This window comes from Microtus ochrogaster, linkage group LG4, assembly GCF_000317375.1.
Source record: "Microtus ochrogaster isolate Prairie Vole_2 linkage group LG4, MicOch1.0, whole genome shotgun sequence".
Classification (NCBI taxonomy): domain Eukaryota; kingdom Metazoa; phylum Chordata; class Mammalia; order Rodentia; family Cricetidae; genus Microtus; species Microtus ochrogaster.
The window spans coordinates 16550674-16574645 of NC_022030.1; the positions used below are offsets into that span (position 1 = coordinate 16550674).

At 40.2% G+C, this 23972-nt stretch overlaps 1 protein-coding gene across 1 annotated transcript in view; it reads left to right on the top strand.

Annotated features, from left to right (window-relative positions):
• Positions 1-15731, top strand: part of Stxbp5 (syntaxin binding protein 5) — a 143119-nt gene extending 127388 nt beyond the window's left edge. Inside the window, exons 24-29 of the mRNA XM_005361026.3 lie at positions 2318-2557; positions 3288-3657; positions 4016-4181; positions 5721-5832; positions 10526-10746; positions 12592-15731. Coding sequence (XP_005361083.1) covers positions 2318-2557; positions 3288-3657; positions 4016-4181; positions 5721-5832; positions 10526-10746; positions 12592-12633 — 1151 coding nt within the window. The 3' untranslated portion in view covers positions 12634-15731. The remainder of the gene's footprint in view (positions 1-2317; positions 2558-3287; positions 3658-4015; positions 4182-5720; positions 5833-10525; positions 10747-12591) is intronic.
• The last annotated feature ends 8241 nt before the right edge of the window (positions 15732-23972 follow it).

The window sequence follows — 23972 nt, forward strand, 5'->3', positions numbered from 1 at the left end:
ATCCGTGTCAGGGTGACACACTCACTCCTCCTGTCAGGCCAGCATTGCCACTCTGGGGACGAGACTCCCAGGCATCCGTGTCAGGGTGACACACTTACTCCTCTCCACACCAGAGCAATCATCTTTTCCACTGTGGTGTCACCTGTCAGGGAAGTACAGTCCTTTGAACAAAAGAAAGGCAATGTTCAGAATCTGCAGTTAGATATGGCCCTGGCTGCTGTCGTTACTAGTGAGTTAGAGGCTTGCTGCCATCAAAATCTGCCACATGAAATTATTGGGGAAATATTTTCTATTTATGAGTCTAAACTTGTTTGCAGGAAGCCCATGGAGTATCAGGATTGGGTTATACCTTTTTATATTTCTAAGATACACCTTGGAAAACTTTCCTGCACTTTTAATTAATGACATTAAAAAGCATTGAAGGCCGTGATTTCAGAAGTGAGGTACACTAGGATTGATTTATGGAGGCCTCTGGGAATTTTAATACACCTAATGACACCATTGAACAAAATGGCTTAAAGTATCGATTATCGATCCATCTTTAGTAAGTGTTTGTTGAATAAACTTCATAAGTGAAACATTAGCAAATTCTGCAGAGCATCAAAACAATACCATCCTTGCACTCCAGCAGTCTTATAACAGGAAATAAGACAAGTCAGAAATAGCTGTGGGTCCCATTGTTCTGGGACAGCTGTGGGAGAGAACAAGCCCAGTAGCTTAGAGTCAAGGGCAGAGTGCAAATGGATGGAGACTTCTCTCCGTCTCGCCCACTCCACTTGGCCGATTTCTCTCTGCCCGCCGGGTCCCTGCAACCACTTCTGAAATAGTCATGTAAAGGCTAGTATATTAAATATAATTGTTTGGACAATGGCTTAGGCTTCTTATTAGCTAACTCAGACAGCGCCCAATGGCTAGTACCCCAAAAGTTATTGGCCGAATGAATTCCCACAAGGGCAGAGGCCTAAAGAATGGCTGAGATGACAGCTGTTGCTGGCACTGAAGGGTCAGATGCAAGGATCTTCAGAAGATCCCACAGTTAAATACGGGTTAGGTTTGGAAAAAACCAGGGATCTCCACTTAGGTTCCATAACAAACTAAAGAGGCTTAATATCTGAGACAGAGCCAGGAACTTATGCTCGAAGTTTGTTGAGAGGCTCTGGGCGATCATAGTAAGACTGAGCATGATCAAATAGACAAGTAGAAGCTACTGAGGGATGTTTTTAATCACAGTGATTATAATTGTGCTGTATAAAACTGAGATGTATTAGCAGTGAGAAACTAAAGAAGGCATTGTCAGTCTAGGTAAAGAACCTGAATTTAAAATAAGTGAACTAGATTGCCGACAGAAAAAAGGGAAACAATATTGCCACGGAACTTAGCATCCCCACTCTTGTGTGGGTAAAGTGAAAGCATGGAAGCAGGGCTGGGGCCTACTGGTTAAGGTAACCCGGAATTCACCAACGTCAGTAGAGTTTAAAGCTCTGTTGATGATAGGATTTCTTAGGAGACAAAGCAGAGAGCGTGCCTGGTAAGCATTTGGGCATGCTCAGAGAAATGAGGCCAAGGCTTCAGATGGAGTTAGAACTGAACCTGAGAAGCTAGTGGAAGAAAAATAGTGGTATAATTTTCAAATATATACTGGTGAAGGTAAAGTAGACAGAGAACCCGTGCAGCAGCGCACAGCCGTCCTAACTCCGCATCCAGGTGTCTGCTACCCTCACGGACAGACATTCAGGCAGGTTAAAATGCAGTGAGTGGCTGTAGTGCTACAGTCAAACTTGACTGGAGAAATATGCCTGGCATTAAGAGCCAGGTACCACGTACACATATTGAAGCCAAATATCGTAGATGAATATTTTCTATCAAGGGAAATCTTCCTCTGGTTTTTATGGTGTTCATGTGAACAAACTGAGAAACAGACATGGTTCAGCCTTCAAGCACTTCTAGGTGCAGTCTGTACATGTGAAGATGTGAAGGGATCTTCCCATCTCTACTTTTATCCAATCATGTCTTCTGATGGCCAGGAAGTAACAGCCCTGCAAGGACAGTGGGTGCTGGATACAAAGGTCATGCAGAGATCACACATTCTGGCTGCTCTTCTGAAACTTAATTTGCATTTTGTATTTAAGCAAAAAGGAAATTTAATTAACATAAAAGTAAATTGTTTATCTTTCACCTGAAAGGACATTAAAAGCTACACGTGCCATAGATTTTGCTTTGGGGAAAATTTAAGTACTTGATCAAATTTGAAACAACAACAACAAAAAAAGTGTGACATGTTATAACTAAAACTATCGCACACTTTAAATCATTTCAGATATAAAAGATAATTCCTTCAGCAGATCGCGGAGTTCAAGTGTAACCAGCATTGACAAGGAATCCCGAGAGGCCATCTCTGCTCTTCATTTCTGTGAAACTTACACTCGGAAGGCGGACTCTTCCCCGTCCCCATGTCTGTGGGTGGGAACAACGCTGGGAACAGTGTTCATCATCACACTGAACCTTCCTCCAGGGCCCGACCAAAGACTCCTTCAGCCAGTGATTGTGTCTCCAAGTGGTGCGTATGCCCTGGCTCTGCATGCAGATGGTGCCCCGTGTAGGACATGCTCTGACCCAGTTACTGATCTAAGCATTGTACGAACAAATGCTATTAGTGGCAGCTTTCTGTTTTAAGAAATAAATTTTCTAGGGCTATGGAGAAGGGTCAGCCAGTAAAATCATTTGTCACTCAAACCTGCTTACTTGAGTTCAGTTCCCCAGAATTCAGCATGAACACCTCTGTAATCCCAGCACTCCCGTGTCAGGTAAGAGGAAAGACAGGGAAACTGGCCCAGAGCTCTCAGGCGAGCCAGTCTGGCCCTGCCTCAGGAAAAAGGGGAAGGAGAGACTCAACTCTCCACGTTGTCCTCTCTCTTCCACAGGTGTCTGTGTCCACAAATTAGTTTTAATGTTTTTAAGGAAAATAAATTTTCTAGTTCTACATTAAACAAAACACCTAATCATTCATTATTAATCAGATATGTGTGGGCAGAGTTAATTATTTGATTAATTTATAAATTATTAACTGTTGACATTATGTTTGGAGCATGTAAGGATGACATATTTTTCCAGACTCATAAGTAACATGGCTTGAGTTTTGGATTTTTCTCAGTAACCTATTTTTCTCAGTTACATATTCAGTACAGGGTGCATCCAGCATATTTATGTGTATTTAGTGTCAGAGTTGGAATAAGCATATTTACTCTGAATTTAAAAATGGAAGTATATACTAAACTTCTACGTTCTAGGTACTATATTGAGGTTAAAAGGTGCAATCTTGAGAATGGCATTTCTGGATGCCACGGGCTGCTTAATGCCACCTGCGTCCGAACCCTGGAAAGAGCACAACGTTCCCGAAGAAAAAGACGAAAAGGAGAAGCTGAAAAAGCGGCGCCCTGTCTCAGTGTCCCCCTCCTCTTCTCAGGAAATTAGTGAAAACCAGTATGCAGTGATATGTTCTGAAAAGCAAGCTAAGGTCATCTCACTGCCGACCCAGAACTGTGCGTACAAGCAGAACATTACTGAGACGTCCTTCGTGCTTCGTGGAGATATTGTAGCATTGAGCAACAGTGTCTGCCTCGCCTGCTTCTGCGCCAACGGCCATATTATGACTTTCAGGTATAACGAGGTCATTTCTTAACACATACAGCATTCCTGCTTGGATCACAGTATAAATTCAGCTTGAAAAAAAGATATTGAGTTGTTCATCTTATACACTAAGAATTTATTTCTATATAGGTAATATAGTAAACAAGGGTATGAGCAGTGCAAACCCTATTTTCCCTCCCTCAGCTATATAAACTAAATGATTTGACAGCCCCAGCCTTTTTTTATTGTTTTTCATGAATTTTTTAGACGAGCATTCAGAGTAGTGGTTTTGGCTGTCACTTCTTCATGCATAGTGTTATTGTACAGTATACCCACCCTACGAATAACTTGCTGCCTATTACTAACAAATTGTTTACTTTCCCTCAAGTTTGCCAAGCCTAAGGCCTCTGTTGGACGTCTACTACTTGCCCCTTACGAACATGCGGATAGCCAGGACCTTTTGCTTCACCAACAATGGACAAGCGTTATACCTTGTTTCACCTACAGAAATCCAGCGACTCACCTACAGTCAAGAGACGTGTGAAAATCTTCAAGTGAGCAACACAAGTATTAGAACTTTTGTAGAACTTACGGATTCTCTGGGGCCCTCATACTATTTGTGTCCTTTTCTCCTGGAAATCCCATTGGAGCCAATGTAGGAAACTCAGAACCTTTTTGTTTGGTTTATGTTTCGCACATTATTTTTGTATGCTGGGTTGCAGAGGGTAGTTTTCATGTAGGCATGCAATATACATAGGGCTTACACCCACATCCCTTTGCCTTTTCTTCTTTGGCTGCCCCCTAATTAGTCCTGATTATACCCTATGCAGTATGTTCTTCTTCTCACATGTCTTCTATGCATACACAGTTTTATAGATCAATAAAAAATCTAGAGCCTACAAGTAAGAAAAAAGACATGTAAGTTTTGTCTAAGACTTACTTAATTTGTTTAACACAACTATCACAGTAGATTACCGAGTTACATTTTAACCCTAAAACTATAAAGCTTCTAAAAGGAAACGAAAGGGAAAAGGTCTTTGTCGCCTTAGGTTAGCAACGGCTTCTTAACTGCAGCCCAGCATCTTTCTGTTATGAAAACAACTGATAACGTCAGAGCATAAACTCCTACTCTTGTAGACAGAAGCACGTAAGACATTAAGACAAGCCAAAGCCATATTAAGACATTGGTAGCGCCTCTTTCCAGTCAGACTTTGTGTTGCCAGCATATAAAGGACATGTTCCTTTCCAGCCGCATCCCTTCGTCTTCTTGTCCCCGTCCTCTCACGAAGACTGCAAACTCTGTAGTGAAGGAAGTGCAGAGCGCTGAGTGGGAAAGAGTGGAGCATTTCCTCTAGTGTCATGTTGGCCATAGGCTCCTTGGCTACTCCATTCCTCTCTCCAAACTTGCTCTTATTTTTCTTCTGTCTGAAGAATGTTGACCGTAGTTCAGGGGAAGACTGTCAGTGTCAAAGCTGCTCCTCCCTCTTCCTGTGGGTTTCTGAATTTCCATGTGTCACATGATGTTTGTGGAAATGACATGTTTATGAAAATGAAGTTGACCTGTCTAAATGATAACAATTCTGAAACTGACTATGGCCATTGTTACCCTGAATGACTTGGCCTGCTGGTAGAGAATGTTCTGTTAGAAGAAAATCTGGTTATCTTTTAATTATCAGCTTCTTGAATTAGATTTAAAGGTTATCTTGAAAATCAGATACTCACTGGACATGGCAATGCAGTCCCAGAACTCAGAAAAAGATCTTGTGTTCCGGACCAGCCTGGGGTACATACCAAGACAGTCTCAGGCACAAGTTAGGTCCCCTCACCCTCTAGGCAGGCATACTGTCTTGACGCATGCTAACAAAGAATCAATGGGAGAGGAAAACAATAGATTGTCCTAGTAGATCTGGTCTTGAACCCTCCTGTTAGAGTGAGCCAGTGTGTTTTTGCTCTGACCACTTGGAATTGTCTTGTGAATTGTTATGAATCTCCAGGAAATCATCACTACATCGTGACATTTACAGTGGTGACCTTGATAATTACATTTCTGTTTCCCTGGATCTTTAACAGTGTAATTGGTTTTGCTTTTAAAGGAGATGCTGGGTGAGCTGTTCACTCCTGTAGAAACACCAGAGGCACCCAACAGGGGTTTCTTTAAAGGCCTGTTCGGAGGTGGCGCACAGTCTCTGGATAGAGAAGAGCTATGTAAGTCGGCTAGTTTAATTTGGCTTATGTTCCTATAAGGCAAAAACGTTCAATCCTTATAAATATTTTGTTACATGTATAAGCTATGCTTACTTTTTCATATTTATCGCAATAATTGATATGGTTTAACAAAAGGCATAAAATTACTGTGTCATTCTATTTTCAATCGGGAAAATGTTTTTCTCAGGAAACCAAAATCAGCACAACTTCAAATGGCTAAAAGAGGGTGTTTACAACTTTTAATTGGTAGTTTAGAAATCATGTTTTTATTTATATTACATGTGATCTTTATTGTTTTATTTTTTGATTGCCATTAATTGATGAGTGTGTTGCAGTTCTGTCACTTTTATAAAATACCAGAGAGAAGTTGACAGAAAGGGGAAAAGTTGGTTTTATTTGTTTAGGGTATTTTTCCTGCTACTGGGAGTTGAACCTTGGGCTTTTTGTGTGCCGGACAAGCCATCTCCCACTGGGTGAGGAAGAACAGTCTGCTGGAAGCAAAGTTTGTTGCCTCATAGCAGCTGAGAAATGGAGAGTAAGGAGTGACCAAGGTTCTACTGTCCTCATCCAGGGCAAAATAACCTGTAGCTAACACTTTACCAGTACCAAGTTCGAGGACTTGCTGAATAAATCAATACATGAAACCTTAAAATGAGATCTTTATACGTTATTATTTGTCTTAGTTTTCTGACACTGCTGTTACTCCACAAATCTATTGACCTAAAACAACCCAGCTTACTAGGCTTCAGTTATGTCTGTTAGAAATAACCACAGTTTATCCTGGTGCCACCAGTGCTGTGTTCTTCATTTGGGGGCTCTGGGGTAGAAGGCATTTCCTTTCTTGTTCAGCGTCTGGAGGTCATCTCTATCCCATGGCTCCCCATCTTTTTCTCACTCTGCAAGGCAGTGTCACATCTCTCTGCTTTTCTGAATCTGTGTCTCTCCCTGCCCACCAAAAGCACAAAAACACTGTGCTCTTAAGAAGTCCTGTGATTTGATTGCAGTCGCCTAGATGATGCACACTCACCAGACCAGGTCAAGAGTCTTAGCTCAATCACTTGTGGAGCCCTTTTCTATGATAGGGTACCATATCCCTGCCTTCCAGAAATTGAAGTGTACCCATCTTGAGGAAGGGGGCATTTTTTTTTATCTCACAATAGTTACTTATTTCTAGAGAAATTTAGTCAATGGTTAATTTCAGTAGAACGGGGCTGGCCTACCACACACAAGGTCCTGATTGGATGCATGCGTAGATGCATGAACTAGAAATAAATGTTAACAAAAATTAAAACTTCTATTTGGGATTTTAAATTTTGTAACACTTGTTGAGAGAAGTTAAGATTGAATGGATTTGAATACTGCCTTCTTGGAATGGCTGAGTTCTTCAAAAACCTGATATATGCATGTGCTACATGAGAAACTTCCTGGGAAAATGGAATGTGCACATATGTGTTCATCCCAGAAAGGGATCCCATCACTGACCAGAGTAATAATTGCACCCATGTCCAACTTGATGAATCAGTGAGTTTTTATTGGGGGTTCCTAGTAGATAGGCCAAACAATGAGGGGTTTCTTATACAGGAGTAAGGATGCCTCAAAAGCAGTCCAACAGGGAACATCCCATTGCAGGTGATATCTAAGAGATCTCAAACCCTAGAACTCATTACAAAGCTTGCAGACAGCCGGACAGTCCAGGAGTCTCTGTCAGTACTCTGCTGACCATGCCGTTCGGCAGCACATCTTCGTTCTTGTAGAGCTGGAGGCAGGGCTTAGAGACTCACCATCCAAACTCCTGCTTCCCTAGACCAGAAGTTCTGTTTACCTCCGAGTCTCATGTGCTTCCCTCTTCTTTCAGGAGCATGCTTCATGGGTGCTGCTGAAGAGCAGCATGTATGTGCATGTCTGCACGTGTATACACACATACCTAATGACATTCTAATTGAACTCCTTTCCCCCACAGTGAATTCATGTGCAAGTGCAGAGAGCTTTCACCAATTCTTGTGAAACTGTCCTAGAAGCATAAACCAGGATAATTACACAAGAGGAGGGGGAGAAAAGTGGAATCAGAGTGGAAAAAGGTCAAACTGTCTGTTTTTGCAGATAACAGAATTTTGATTGTAGAAGAGCCTAAGGAACCAATCAAAAATCAATAAAGCTGATAAACAAGTTGGCAAGGTCAAAGGATCTATGATCAGTCTCTAAAAGATACCTGGGTTTCTATTTGATAGCAATGAATAATCCCAAAGGAAAACACAGGAAAAAGCTCCATGTATCTCAGCATCAAAAACGAAAAAAAAGTTATTAGATCTCAGTGTGGTCTTGGTGTCATAGTAGTGTAGACTTTCTGAGACAAGAGGAATGTTCTTCCTTTTACATTCTATGGGGTAACTAGGGGAGTACATTATATGGTGTTAGCTCTTCTTGGAAGGTCTGGTAGAGTTCTGCATTATAAAATAAACCATTTAGAGATAACTTCACCAAAGAAGGAAAAGACATTCTCTCTAAAGCTTGAGAATATTATTTAAAATAATAATAGGTAAAGAGAATAGATTTTCATGTTCTTGAATTTAAAGACTTTATTTATCCTGCTGCTATATCAGTGCATCTCCTCAAACCAGTATAAATAATCCCCATCAAATTCTAAACTGGATTTTTGCAAAAAAAAAAAAAAAAAAACCAATAAACAGCTTGTAAGATTTAAAAAAAAAAAAAAAAAACCAATAAACAGCTTGTAAGATTTATATGAAATGAAGGAAGTGAAGATACCCCTTCCATAAGCAAAGTCTGAAAGCAGACATGAGAAGACACATTTCCATGGCAAAAGTTCCTACAAAGCTGTTGTCTGTAAGACGTGGGGTATTGGCATGTACATAAGCAATAGAAAACAATTGAGAGTCCAGACATTAGCCTACTGCGTTTATACTCAGTCAGTTTTCTGCAAGGATGCCAAGAAAATCCAATGAGATGAAATAATGGCCTTTCAACAAAAGATGTTGACACAACCAGATATTCATGTGGATAAAAACCAGCAACATGAAAATTAAGTCAAAAGAATCAAGGACTTTTACATGAGGATTAAAATACAAAACTCTTGTAAGGAATGAAGAAAATCTTCACCTCAGTCAGTGGTTCCCAGATGCTTCACCTACCTCACAAACAACCAAAGAATAAATGAGATAAATTGTAGTTCATCTGTGTGAAAGCTGTGTTTCAGAAAATGAATAGCAAGAAGAGAAATGGTAATTCCACTAATAGGACAAACCACGTGCATATCATATCTGATACATGATGAAGTCTACTATCCAGAATATACAAAGAATTTATAATTCACCAATAAAAGAATAAGTAGCCCAATTTTGAATGAGCAGAAAGTTTGGATTTCTTTTGAAATATTCATGATCAGTAATCATCAAAAGATGTCCACCATCATTTGTCATTAAGGAAGCAGTGTGTGGCAGAAGCCTTGGTGGAGCATCACGTCCTGTTCACTAGGATAGCTGCGATCAGGACACAGGAGCATTGGAAGGGTGTAGAGAAGCTGCAGCTCATGTTGCTTGAAGAAATGATGAAAATGCTGCAGTTCTTGAGAAAGCTGTCCCCTAGACCTCAGAAAGTTCAACATGGAATTACCAAGTGTCCAGCCCATGTCTCAGCCATCCCATTCCTGGGCATATATGCCCAAGGGAACTGAAAAATGTATGTTTACACAAACACTTCCAAGTGAGCATTGTTTATAATAAGTCAAAAAAAATGGAAACTACCCATTGGTTAATGACAGTGTAGGCAAAATGTGGTGTGCTCCAAAAGTGATTCATTTTTCAGCCTTAAGGAGAAATGGCACTGATGTGTGCTTCTATACAGATCAACTGAGACCTTATCTTCAGTGTGGATCCTTTAGCCAAGAGAGGCCCAGGCTGTGTGATATATTTATGTGGAGTATTTACAATGGCAGATATAGAGAAATAGAGTAGTGAGCACAAGCAGGACAGGAAGAGTGGAACGTGATGGTGACATGCCGCGGGCTTCCGTGATGAAGGCGTTCTGGGACTGAGCAGTGTGCGAGGGGTCAAGGAAACATGAAGAAGTAGAGGGCGTATAACTGAGTCTGATCTCAGGGACCTAAGACTTGTTGCGATCTGTGTGTTAGAGAGTCCGGACCTGGGTACTGAAGCGGAGAAGCAAGCCATTTAAAGAAAAATGTGATTTCATGTATCTGGAAAACAATGGAGACAAAGAAAATTTGTCTACAGATCTGGGCTACCAAATGAAAATAGTAATTTTATAAGCATGTGTGGAATAAGAACAATAAATCAAATGTGAAAATTAAAACTTAGATCTTTATGGCTTAAAGTTAAAAGCTTAAAATTCATAAACTATAATGTTAACAACTCAGAAAGCAATTTTAGTTACAAAACCTGCATCGATATACTTACCTCTTCCAACAATGGCTCACTAGCCCTGATTTCCCAGAGCTCTGCGGTATGAATGAGGAGAGAGTAGGATGTTATACTGGTGCATTGTTGTTTTGCATGTTTGGAAAAGCATCTAGAAGTAATTTACAACACAATAAAGGTATATTATAAAGTTAAATATTAATATTCTAGTTATATTGCCACATGATCCAAAAATTGTAATTTAACGCTGCTATGTGGAAGGGTTTTTGCTCATTTTTTCTCCACTCTTCACCTTCCAGTTGGAGAGTCATCCTCAGGAAGGGCCTCGAGGAGCCTTGCACAGCACATCCCGGGTCCTGGTGGCATTGAAGGTGTGAAAGGAGCTGCATCTGGAGTTGTGGGTGAATTAGCCCGAGCCAGGTTGGCTTTGGATGAAAGAGGGCAGAAACTTGGTGACTTGGAAGAGAGAACTGCAGCTATGTTATCCAGTGCAGATTCGTTTTCTAAACACGCTCATGAGGTATGTCTGACATGCAGACAGTCACCCTAAGAACTAGAGAAAGATAATATAAAAATGACTACATATTGCACATTTTGTTATTTCTACAAGCATGTATTTTGTAAATTTGCAAGTTCCAATTTTTACCACAAGAGGGAACCCTTAAAAGAATAAGCCAGTGCTTTCTGACTCCCGAAATCTGTACATTTTTGAAGGAAGATGCCCATTTAAGACCTTCATAAGCAATACAGAAGATATGCAGCTGTTTTCTGTGACCTCAATAAAAATGTTAACCTTCCTTAACTCGCCAGAGCCTGCAACCATCTTGACCTAAGAAGGAAATCAGTTGTCTCCTGGGTTCTTCCAGGTAGCTCTAAATATCTAAAAATCAGTTACCATGTTGTATCTGTGTGTGTTGTAGGCTAATGCTCATGGAGAAGTAGGGGCACAGCCTTCATAGTGCACTCATTGGCCTCAGAAACAGATGCCATAAAGTGTAGGGATCTCTAAATGATGCTCGCACAACTAGATTTTGTTGGCTGATACAGGGCTTTATGAAGAGTTAACGTATGGGTTGCAGAGATGACTCAGCAGGTAAGAGTACTCACTGCTCTTGCAAAGGACCTGTGCTTGGTTCCCAGGACCCACATGGCAGCTCACAGCCATCTGCTAACTCCACTTCTCGAAAACCTCATTCCCTTCTCTGGCCTGCTTGCAGCATAAGGTTGTTCACATAGAAAAATGCAGGCAAAAACCTCATGTGTGTGAAATAAAAAGAAATTTTTAATGTTTTTATGGGCTTCAAAACGATTGTGTAAAGTGCACATTATTTTTGCATGTGTGTGTCACTCTTGGACTTCACGCTTTGGACTGCTGACGTCTCATTTCAGCTTCCTAGCCTGGCCTTCTAGGGTGTCTTAGATAGTTGCCCAGGTGAACAGTATCAACGTTATTTCTATCTTGGATTATCCAGTCTTTATAATACTAGCATTCCTTTAGTTTTTCAACCAATAGCCCTCTCTTCTTTGCTCACGTTGCATGAAGGACATAATTTAACCTGGATGATCTGTCTAGAGCATCTGCTTGAGTCCTGGGTGCCCATGAGCACCTCCAGTGTGAGCCAATAGCCTTCATCAAAGAGCAGGGTTTGCTGCCACAATACAAACAGCTACAGCTCTGTCACTTTCACAGTATCTTTACATCCCAAGCCACAGGAGCAGGGTTGCCTTTCCCTTCTGTAGGTGCAGGTTTTAGACATAATTGAGAGTCTAATGAGAACAGTTCATTGAGGTGAGATCCGAGACTCTTGAATTCAGATAATCAGGCCCAAACCCCAGACTCAGTGTTCTGTTAACCTTGAGTAAAACCTGAAACCGTGGGTTTTTTAATTGAGAAACTGCGGAAATAATACAAACCACAAGAATTGTAAGATCAATTGAAATCAAGTAAGAAGAGTGTGTCATTTGTTGTCTGGCACACAGCGAGGGCTTAGGAAATTTGACACGGAAGTACTTTTTCCAGCCTTTCCCCGATTCTTTATAAAGTGTTACTTTTATTTCTAATTAGAGACATGGCAGTTGCCTTATTTTTAAGTTATTCACTAAAGCAACAAACTATTTCACACATCAAAAAAATTATGATACGTATTAGAAACTTCAGCATCTTCTAGGATAGTTCTTTTTTTAGTGAATATAGCTATTTTTAATCTAAATAGGATAATTCTTGCTAGTTTAAATAAATTGAAATAAGAAGGGTATAATATCAGTCTGGAATGTTTCAGGGTAGTATGCTTTATAGACACCAATTATAAATACTTTTCTGGAAACATGAAAACATATTTTTCTTGATTTTTTTCCCCTCTTTTAGATGATGCTGAAATACAAAGATAAGAAGTGGTACCAGTTCTGACAACCAGAGTCTAATAAAACTAACTTCAGCCAGAAGGAGGAGGCAGTTTCCTTGTTGCAGTCACTGGTGTACTGGGGAAAGAACACAAGCGGGAAGCGCGTTGCTGAAAACCGTCCCCTCCCAGCACAGCTTACCTCAGTCTCACGGTTCCCTGAGAACTCACGCGTGCAGACTGCAGCATATGGCGTGTGCTGGCTGTGAGATGACAGCGGAGAGCTTAGCGGGGTCCCATTCTCGGATGGAACGTCCAAAGGGATGTGGAGAAGTCCTTGGATCATTCCTGTATTAAACTTTCATATGCCAAAAGATTTTTGTGCCGTGGTATCTGCCATCAGTGTTTTATCCGACGTGGGGAGAGGCAATAAATGAGAAGTTCTGAGTCTGAAGTGGTCATACTTGTGTCGGGACTGAATTATACACAGCTGTCTGGACTCGCCCTCTCTCAGGCAGACTGGCCGTCAGTATCGTTAGTGAGAAACAACAAACTGTCCCCTTACCTTTAGACTGTGCTGAAAATGGTGGCTTTCAGTAATCTAAGCGTACACACGCTTGTGTATGGGATCCTCTTCGGTTCTCGTTACTGTATATTTGTGTTCCGTTCCTCTGTTTTCAGAAGCAAACAAGGTGATCTATCACTTTTTCATGGAAAAGTGTAACGCATGACTGAATCGCTCATCTTCTGAGAGTTTCCATGTAGTGGCCATGCGGCGTGGAAAGTAAGAAACCCTCCATTGTGGTGAGGAGAATTCTTCAGTGTCCTTTGTCGTCGTTCACATTAATTCAGCTAAAGGTAGATTTGACCAAAAGAGTTACTGTTCAAATTTGTAGAAAAGTTGAAATTGGCTACGTTTTTAATTTTGCTTGAATTTTTATAAAATGTTCAACCAAATGTACCGTTGCATTATTTAATTAAAATTGCTAAAACAACAATGTTTCATCGTTTCAGTAAAGTGCTCAGCTCCCCTTTTAAACTGTCCTGTATTTGCTAACAATTCCGGTCCACTCAGGTGATGAGCCAGTTAAATCTTAGTGCACATAGCTGTTGCATGGAAGACTGCAAGCCTCTTTTGTCAGTAATTGTCCAAGAGTCTAGTCTAATGACCTACAAAATATCTCCTGTAGAAATACATTGCAAATCTGTACATATCCTTTCGAAATACTAAAAGCAAAAAGGAAAGGAAAGTATGATCACTGGAGTAACATGAGGGTAGCTGTGTATTAAATGGCAGACACCGGTCGGTTCCTGCAGTCACATTGCAGCCTAGGAAGGAAGACGCCTGTTATACACAGTTGGAGGATATAATTGTTAAAGCCACAAAGGAAGGAGTGAAGTGGGAGCGTGGTATTTATATATTGTCTTCTATGAAAGTCTGCACTGAGTCATTGTCCTGAAATAAGCAGGGCTCGAACTGATGGGCGCCTGCGTGTTCTCTCCTCCCTGTGATGTGTGAAGGTCCCCGTGAGACATCTTCAGTTCCACAGCCTGTCACTCACCTGTTCCTCTTTCGCTAAAAAATTCTTTTGTTTACATTTTATAATGTGCACTACTGGATATGAAAGTTTACATCAAAGTTTATTTTAAATAGCATCAAGTAAGGATTAGATATATGTGGTAGAGAACTGATCAAGACAAAATGTTTTATAACTGCAATCATTTTTAAAAGTTTGTCAATCTGTAGAAGGTGAATAATATTTCTGTTTCATGTCTATGCTGTGAGCATTTGGCAGCTTACAAATTGCTTAATTTGCATTATACATTATCCACTAATCCCATGTCCCATGATACCTCATAGGAAGAGTTGTGTCCTTTTTAAAGGGTGCAGTTTTATGAATACCAATAGTGGGGACTTTTCCAAGGGTGAAAAGTACTAACGTAGCCTAAGACACTGCTTGACTCTGTGTGGAGCCTCGCCTATTTCTCTGTTGCATTATTTGTGTATCGAATTTCTTTCTATAGTCATTTTAACTGATGTAAATAAAATGAATCAAAGTTGTAATTATTTATTAGTAGAGAAGTAGATGTGTTTACCTGAGATGGATTTTATAAGATCATCCGAATGCATTATTTTAAGTCATTTGTTTCTTATTTTAATTAATCTACATATTGTGCACAACAACCTAAGAGACTAGATTAGAGAGTACAAAGTATTTTTGAATAGAGAAAATGATCTTTCCAAGCTGTGCTTGATTCTGTAAATAAACCAGTCTGCAGTACCAACCCAGGGCACTGACTACTGCAGCCTGACACGGCCTGCCTCCCCCAACCCACTCCTGTCCTTTTTTTTGATGCAAAAAGAAGTAGTCACCAGCAAGCCAAAGTTTCAGGAATTCTAACAGCAACAACAAGAGGTCAAAATAAAAAATATCAGAAAATGAAAATGTGTGTGCACATGCATGTGTGCTGTGTGTGTGTGTGTGTGTGTGTGTGTGTCTTCTCTGCCCCCTCAGCACTGATCACATTTGTCTTTGATTCTGAAATTCAAGTATTCTGCAATTAACATTATTAACAGGAAGAGATTTCTCTGTATGTACCACATACCTAGTTCATTTCATCTTCAAACTAAAATCAATCTGTGTTTGCTTAGAATACTGTTCTTTAAAGTATTTCATTCTGTCAAAATCTTTATCTCTGTTTGAAATATGGCATCACCTTAACACATTCCAGACATACTGTGTTTCAAAAAATTTGATTATGGATTTTAAAAACAAAACCTGTTCCTCTAGATTTGAGGTTTTCATGGAAAAATACTTGCTATGTCCACCTGTCATTCTGTGCGAGTAGACTGCAGAGTTATCAGGACATTTCTTAAAGAAGCATCTACTGAGAACTTAGCGCAGGTAGACGTCAAGTGTGCAAAACAAGCCTGAAGTGTGCAGATGTTTAGGATGAGGCGGTGCCGGGAGACAGCCGAGGACTGGGGGATTCGTTCCACGTTTATCCTGAGTTCTGTATTCGAATCTACTTTGCCCAAGGGTTTCGCATGTGACATTAGTAAAGCTATCTCCAAAGGGAACATTTTTTTTTTGTGGCAAAGATTTATTTTAATGGGGGATTTTGTTTATTTGTTTCTGCAAAATAAAGAGCACTGAACTTTAAACTTGAATATTTTTCTGCACTTTTTTAGATAATGACTTTTTATTTGTCATTTAATCTGCATTTTCGGTTTAAATCAAATGATATATGTGTGTATGAAACATACCAAAATCATGACTATGCTGCTAGCTGCACCTGAAACCTATCAGTTTCAAAACCTTTAGTAGGGTTTTATATAGCTTTTGAAGATTAAAAACAAATGAAATTATTTGCTGTACATTTCGGTGTTCTTGGTTTTTGTTGCGACACTCAGAGCTGTTTTCCGGTCACACAGTCATGCATCATCTTTATACACTGCTAGAGAAAGTACTTTTAGTTTTAGATAAGTTTTTATAAATGTTTTCTTTAATTTTAAAAATGATGAACTTGTTAAATCAAAGTACTTAAAAAGTATGCATATTATCCATATAAGAAGTTATGTTTTACACTTACAATAAAAAATACTGATATCTCCTATAGAGATACAATTAAGTTTTAAAAGTCATGCAGCGTTGACAAGTCTTCATACATGACAAGATACAGTTATATAGTTTCTTTTAAAAAAAGACTGCTGAATATTTTCAAATACTGATTTTATTTTTGAGGGAAAATGTTCACAACAATAATTTCTATAACTTTATCTGTAGTTTCAGCTTGCTGTTGGTTGCCTAACTTAGCTATTGTTTTAATATATATATTGAAAATGATTATCCAGATATTTTCTTCTACCTTTTTTAAAAATAAATTTCCAAAAATAGGAACAGAGCTTATGTATTTTTGTCAATGAAGGCTTTTTATTTTGTGGTTTATAGAATTTGTTCTTTATCAGTTTAATATCTCTAGGCTTTTTATCTCTATCTTGAAGAGTACGCCTATGTAGTTGGTGTCCCTTCTTGTTTTCTGTTTTGTCCTTTTGTTCCAGCATTTGTTCTGGGTTGAGATTTATGCCCTCGTGTGCTTCTGATTTGGAAATGTGTACAGGGTTGCTGGGGTTTGCAGCGGCTCTCTCCTCGCGGTCTGCTTGCACAGTGCTGTGGGCATCCCCGCTGTCTGCCTCAGATGCTGTGAAGGTTCTGTGGACAGAAAACACTTGTTTAAGCTGGCAGAGAAAACTAGAGCTGAGCTTTCCTGAGGAAGTAAATGGTTTTAGTAACTTCCCAGTTATGGGTCTTAAGTTACCGACCGGTTCATTCTTGAATTAGATGCCATCACCAGAGCTGCTTAAGAGATGTCCTGTGTCTGTTTCTCAGAGGAAGCATGAATGTACTTTGCCAATATTTTTCAGCGAGACACGTAGTTTAAAGTTAATTTTTTTAGTCTGTAAGATGTGAATAAATAGTGTCAATTCATTCACTGTAGGTCATTTGACTCAGGCATTTAAAAACAGGTGTAGGTTAATTGCTGTGAAGTTCTATTTATGTAATTGTGGGTTTTGATGTTTTGGGGTTTTTTAAATATCATTTGTATTTTATCTAAACCTTGCTTCAATTAAAGACAATTAATGAATTTCAAACAAACTTAACATGTCAATGGAAATAGCGTAAAGATGAAAAATAGTGACTTGATTTCTGTATGTCTGTGAATAGTAACGGGGGATACTTTAGATGTGGCCTCTGCTCAACCTGGAAGCTAGAACTGGGGTGGGGGGCTTTCTAGTTACACCATTGGTTCATTGTAAATGTGTTTTCAAAGAAAAAGTATTTTAAAAGACAGATTTAGTTTCCTAGCATCGTCCACACCGAGGACGAGCATGTTTGGTCCAGAGTGCTCGCCTATGTGCAAACACCATGTGTGCTGTCCAGCTGATGCATCCTCTCTTTATGTCTGCTCAGTCCAGCAACTCGAAGATAATCACTAGAATATGCTTTCCAAGTATTTTTAATTATCTATGTATTGTTTCGTTTTTTAAGTAGCACTATCGCCAATGCTAAAAATGTCTTGAAAGTTTGTAGCTAATTGCATTCCTGTGACTTAATAGAAAAAAAAAAACTTGTCATCACAGCCAAAAGGTTCAAAATTAAATAATGAAATATTTTTTGTAAATAAATACCATTATGCTGGTATTTTAAGAATGTATTACAAATTAATTTTTCTGGAAAATGTTCATATATATGTATATGAATTCTGCTGAAGGGCTCTGGTTGGTCAAAATAAAATACTCAAATCTCTCCTGAAACCAAAAAAAAAAAAAGCCCCTTTTTCTGGGAATTTGTTTTAATATTTTTTCGTATTGTGGAATTAACATGTTAGTTGGAGAAAATAAACCTATAAAATAGATTGTCACGTTTCCAAAGATAAGCTTATAGGTGACTGAGACCACAGACATTGGACGAGGTAGGGTTCTTGGCGAAAGGCACCTAGGCAGCCACATGGTAGGTGGATGGGGTGGAACGGAGACAAGGTTTAGACCTAGATGCACACAAAGAACCCAGGATCTTGTTAAAATACTGATCCTGAGTCAGTGCATCCGAGCAGGGGCTGAGCTGGTGTCTCTGACAAGCTCGGATGGGAAGTCACTTTACATCTCTGGAGTAGTGAGGATAACGGCTATTTCCATAGTTATCACTTCCTAATTGATCTGTCAGTGTCAGTGTGGGACTACTTGTACCAAAAGAGGAGCATTCGATCAATGGATCCAGAATAAAGTCTCTCAGGGAATGCTGACAGGTAATTCTCATTGCTTCTGTTAAACATTTCTGCCTCTTTCTGTGATGCTCGCCTGTTCCACATGGGGGCAGTCCTGCCCTGAGCAAAAGGCTTTCTGATCTACAAGGAAAGCCCACAGCCTTTGCAGAGGTCTGCTTTTATGATAGTCTTTTTTATCTGAAAATGTATGCAGCACATCATTTTATGTTATTACACAGTGGTGTGTACTGTTTCATACTGGTCTGATTGATTATCAAGTGTTCTCATACTTTCATACACAAGTAAAATTTTGAAAACAAGATTTCCTTGTATCCTTTGTAGGGTAACTATTTGAGTTTGTCTTGTCAAAGTGGCGCTGTGTGATTCAATGCTTTGATAGGAATATATACTCATTATTCTGACTTCCTAGAAGTATATAGGAAGATTCTAAGGTTTTTTTCCCCATGAATTAAAAGATGCTGTTTGCATTTTCTGTTGGCAGTTTCTGTGCCAAATTTAGCTGTTATACCAGAAGCGATTACAGTGTGTGCTGTTTAGGTGAAGGTATCTTTGAAAACACAAAGGCCTCTCTGAGTTACTTTCAAGCTTTTATTTTCTCTATTTGTCTTGTCGATACTTTATGTACTAACTGCCCTCAAAGACAACTTAAAGCAAGAAATATATTTTATAAATTAAAAAAAAACTCGGAGAAAAAATATTTGTTATCAAAAAGAGTGTGAAAACTTAACATAGCATGGAGCTAGAGTTCTGAATTAATATTGTGTGCGTCCTCCTCCAAATGCCAGATCCCCTGGGCTGTCTGTGTTGACTGCCCATCTCATTCTGCATCTTCCATGTCAGTCCATCCCTGACTGCCATGCCTCTCACCCTAGCTATACAGATCATTGAATTTATCTTAAGAAAACACTTCTTTGCTCATTAAGTAGAAAATACTATAAATTCCCTTTCTCGGGCACTTATTCTTAAATATTAGGTAAATTTGTAAATATTTTTATGAACATAATTTACTCCCTACTGCTTGCAACATTCAGACACTCCGAAATCTACACAAATAAATCAATTAAACATAAAGGAAATGTGCCGAGACAGCGTAATGAGTGGTGGAGACAGGCGGTGGGGTAGAAAGATTTGTGCCAGAGCCCGCAGGCCTAGCCCTAGCTGCCTCACTAGGACTTAGCCAGATCATGCCTGGGTGTCCAAAATTCAAGATTCCAGGAAGTGCTGCCATCGAATACTAAGTGGTAAGAGCACACTCCTAAAACTGTAACCTCCATGAGCTTTCAACCAGAATGTGTTTGTAAAGCCGTTTCACTAACCCATCATGCTCAAATCTGAGCATGAGAATGTCATAGAAAAGCAACCTATAGATGTAGACTGCTGGGCCACAAACTCCCTCTCCTTCCCACCTTCAGAATTCCTGTACAGTAAACATGGGTGAAAGCAAGCGAGCCGGAAGACGTGTATTCTTCAGAAGTTCCCAAGTAGCTTGGTATACCAGTCCAGACCACACTAAGGTCCTGACCTCGAGCCAAGCCACAGAAGCAGTTTCTTCTGTCATAGATTGTTGTGTGAGATTTTGACTGCATTCTGACAAAGTTTGCTTTGAATCAGAAGGTAGAGCTAGCTACTAGCTGACCAAAATTAAACATAGAGGTTTTGGAAGACTGAGGACAGGTAGATAGGAGCAGTCAGGCGGGGCTTAGAGGGGATCTCAGGCCTTTTGGATGGAGGAACAAAAGAGATAGGTCATTGATTGCTTCTCCATCACTTCTTTGATCATCCAGATCCTTACCCCATATCTGACTCCCAAATTTTTTATTGATAAAGAATAATTAGATAATGCATCAACAGATAATCAGCATAACATCTGAAGCCAATACAACCGGCATAGGAATAAAAGCGATTGGTACACCCCGACATATGTACAAGTACTTAAAGTCCTAACGAATTGCCAAACACTTCCAAGGTTAGAAAAAAGCATCTCAGACTGCCTCTCCTGTAAGTACTCATCCCTTAACCCCCACCCTATCAGGACTGAACCCTCTCCAGAGAGTAAAACTCAGCTCACTCAGCATTCCCATTCAACAGAACTAATAATATGGCCTTATTGCTTCACCATAACCTGCTTTGGGATAATCCTCCTGTTCACTGAAAAGATTTGCCATTCAAATTGGTTCACTAATGCTGATTGGCCAGTAGCCAGGCAGGAAGTATAGATGAGGCAAACAAAGTAAGGATGATGGGAAGGAGAAGAGCGGTGTGGTGTCTAACGGGTGCCCCTGAAACTTACCAGGCTCCATCCCAGCTAAGGGCATGAAAGAGGTGGAAAATGGGTTCTTTAGAGTTCCATTCTATTCTGCTTGCTTGTTTGTGACAAGGTTTTGCTGTGTATCTCAGGTTGGCCTCCCACGCAAGAGTCTTCTGCCTCTACACCAGGAGGACTAGGATCAAAGGCATTTTCTCCACACCCCAGCTTACTGAGCCTTATTCTTTATTCAGCTCTCAGAAGTAGCTAAGAGGAAACTACTCCACAGCCTCCAAGTTGGTTCTCACTGCCCTTTCCATTTGACCGTTAGTCACCAAATACTCCTCGAAGACTTCCAAGTGCCCACACACACCTTCAGAATGTTCCCTTCCTTTCTTCCCCAAACTGTAGCTCCTATATCGATTGGGAATTCTCTCTTCTACAGCTCAGGAAAGAGGTTCCGCTGACAAACTCTAGGCTGCTAGACACATGGGGTGCTTTCTGTTACTTCTCTGAGCCATGTCATCATGGTGTGGGTTCTCCTCTGCCTTCAGACGGGACTAGAGCCATGATCTTTCTATTCTTCCAGTTGGTTCCATCTTTAATCCTCCTCAGATCTATACCACATGGGCCAGGAGCAGGCTCACACTAGACCCTGCTTTGAGAGAAAAATCATCTGTATAGCTCTTATAGAATAAAGATTTTTTTTCCCTTCATGGGCCATTTGTGATGTACCTATTTAAGCACAATTGGCCTGAAGTTAGAGCCTTGCCTTTCTCTGCTTTTACGGAGTGTCCAAAGACTGGCGACTGCCTTTCCCCTCATCCTTCTCCCCTCCTGCCCCGTTTTCCACTCTTGCTCCTTTGATGGTATTTACTCAAAAAGCATTTTTCCTCAAAATTGTCATCCAAATCACAATCTCTTAAAAGTCCATTTCGAAGTTCAATTACCCTCCTTTTGATTGTTGTTTGCCTGTTTGCTTTTCATTACTGTTTTTTCTCCCTGAGACACTATCATGCCAGTGCCATAGTGGACCTAGAACTCGTGGTTCTCTGCCTTCAGCCTCCCATACTCTGGAAATACAGGGTTTGTGCCACCATACCAAGCTCCAGACATTTTTATTCCACGAATATTTATTGGGCATTAAGATGTGACACTCTGGGGGGCTGGAGAGATGACTCAGCAGTTAAGAGCATTGCCTGCTCTTCCAAGGGTCCTGAGTTCAATTCCCAGTAACCACATGGTGGCTCACAACCATCTGTAATGAGGTCTGGTGCCCTCTTCTGGCCTTCAGGCATACGTGCAGAAAGAATATTGTATACATAATAAATAAATAAATAAATAAATAAATAAATAAATAAATAAGTTTTTTAAAAAAAGATGTGACACTCTGTTTTATAACTTGGAAATAGAGAAATTCGCACACAACAGTGACATTTTCCTTTCTCTCCACTTCTTCAGTGCTAACACTAAATCCATGGCAAATGGGAGAGATCCAGCTGACAGAGCAAGGAGAACAAGAAATTTTTTGAGGAAAGTGGGAAAATACAACATGAAATCTTATCTGTCGTACATGCCTGCCAAGCACCTGTTTCCCCTTTCTCCGCACACCTCATTGGTCACCATGGAACTCTCTGCCCCTCACTGGTTGTTCTCAGTCATTTTTGCTTTCCTGCTTAAAGCTTAGTTCTGCCTCTGCAACTTCTGAGTTAAAAGTTGTGACACCTCACTAATGAGCGTCTTTGGTCTCTTCTCTGGAAGACTCTGGATTATTCTAGAATATTCTCTCATCTCACTTCCTATTTAGTTGCTTCTCTCCTAAACATCCCAGGTTCTTCCTGAGACCTCTAGTAGAGTTGATTCTTTGACAGTGTGGCCTTAACGGTCATCCTCTTCCACATACTGTCCTGCTTTCCTTTGCTAACGCTGGCTCCAGCCCTCATCGCCCATGCCGTAGTTCTGTGTTCTTAATGTTCACTCCTAGAACATCCTTCATAGCACTAATCCCTTTATGGCCAGGCTGCAATGCCATTTTCTCTTGAAAGCCTTCTAGAGCTGGAGTGATTAACTGCTTTCTCTTCTCTGCTACAACAAGCGTTTCTTGCTACCTGTAGCTGACTCCTTATTGTAGAGTGGCCTGTTTTGTCCACGCGCAACTGCTCTCTAGATTCTGAGCTCCTTGACAAAGGACACTCTTGTTTGTCTTTGTCACGCCAGCATCTACCATGATGCCTGTCGATAGGAAAGTATTCGCTAGTATTTGTTGGTAACTGCCGACAATTCAAGAGTTTCTTTTCATGTTTGTTTATGTTAAGAAGTTCTCACAATACCTGTATGCACAGAAAGTGTTATATTTTTCATATTTTATTATCTGTATTTCAGCCACAAATGTTCAGTAGCTATTGACATTTTACCTGGAACTTTGCCATAAATATAAAATTATGTCTTATTTTAAATGTGCTTGATGTTGGATTTCCCTCTGTATGCTATGAATACAATTGGTTAATAAAGAAAGCTGGCTTGAGTCTAAGGTTGAGGGTGGAACAGATGTAGGTGCAGAAGATGGAACTGAATGCTGGGAGAAAAAAAGGGCAGAGGAAGAGAGAAGCCATGTAGTTCGCAGGAGACAGACACTGGAAATTTTACCCAGTAAGCCGTAGCCACGTGGTAATACACAGATTAATGGAAATGGGTTAAGTTAATATGTAAGGGTTAGCCAATAAGAAGCTAGAGCTAATGGGCCAAGCAGTGATTTAAATAACACAGTTCCTGTGTGATTATTTTGGTTCTGAGCAGTCAAGATAAACAAGCATCCCTTGCTGCATGTGTTAGAACTCTATTTGAATCTGAATCTCTATTTAGAATCTGATTATTCAAAACCTGGGGTTTCTTTTTTAATTTTAATAATAATTATCACTTACTATATATGTGTGTGTGTTTTATTAGTGCGTTTTTGAGGCCTTTGTGGCTGCTACCACATAGAACCATGTGGCTACATATGGCTATTGTGGACTCTGCCTGTGATGGAGGAAGGTCATTGGTTAATAAAGAAACTGCCTTGGCCCATTTGATAGGCCAGCCCTTAGGTGGGTGGAGTAGACAGAACAGAATGCTGGGAGGAAGTGAGGCAGATGCCATGCCACTCCTCTCCAGGGCAGACACAATGAAGCTCTGAACCAAGATGGACATAGGCTAGAATCTCCCTGGTAAGTCACCACTTCGTGGTGTTACACGCATTAATAGAAATGGGCCAAGCAGTGTTTAAATTAATACAATTTGTATGTTGTTATTTCGGGGCATAAGCTAGCCAGGAGGCCAGGAGCTGGGTAGCAGGAACTCAGCCAGCAGCTTTTCTTGACATCCATTCAGAGCAGG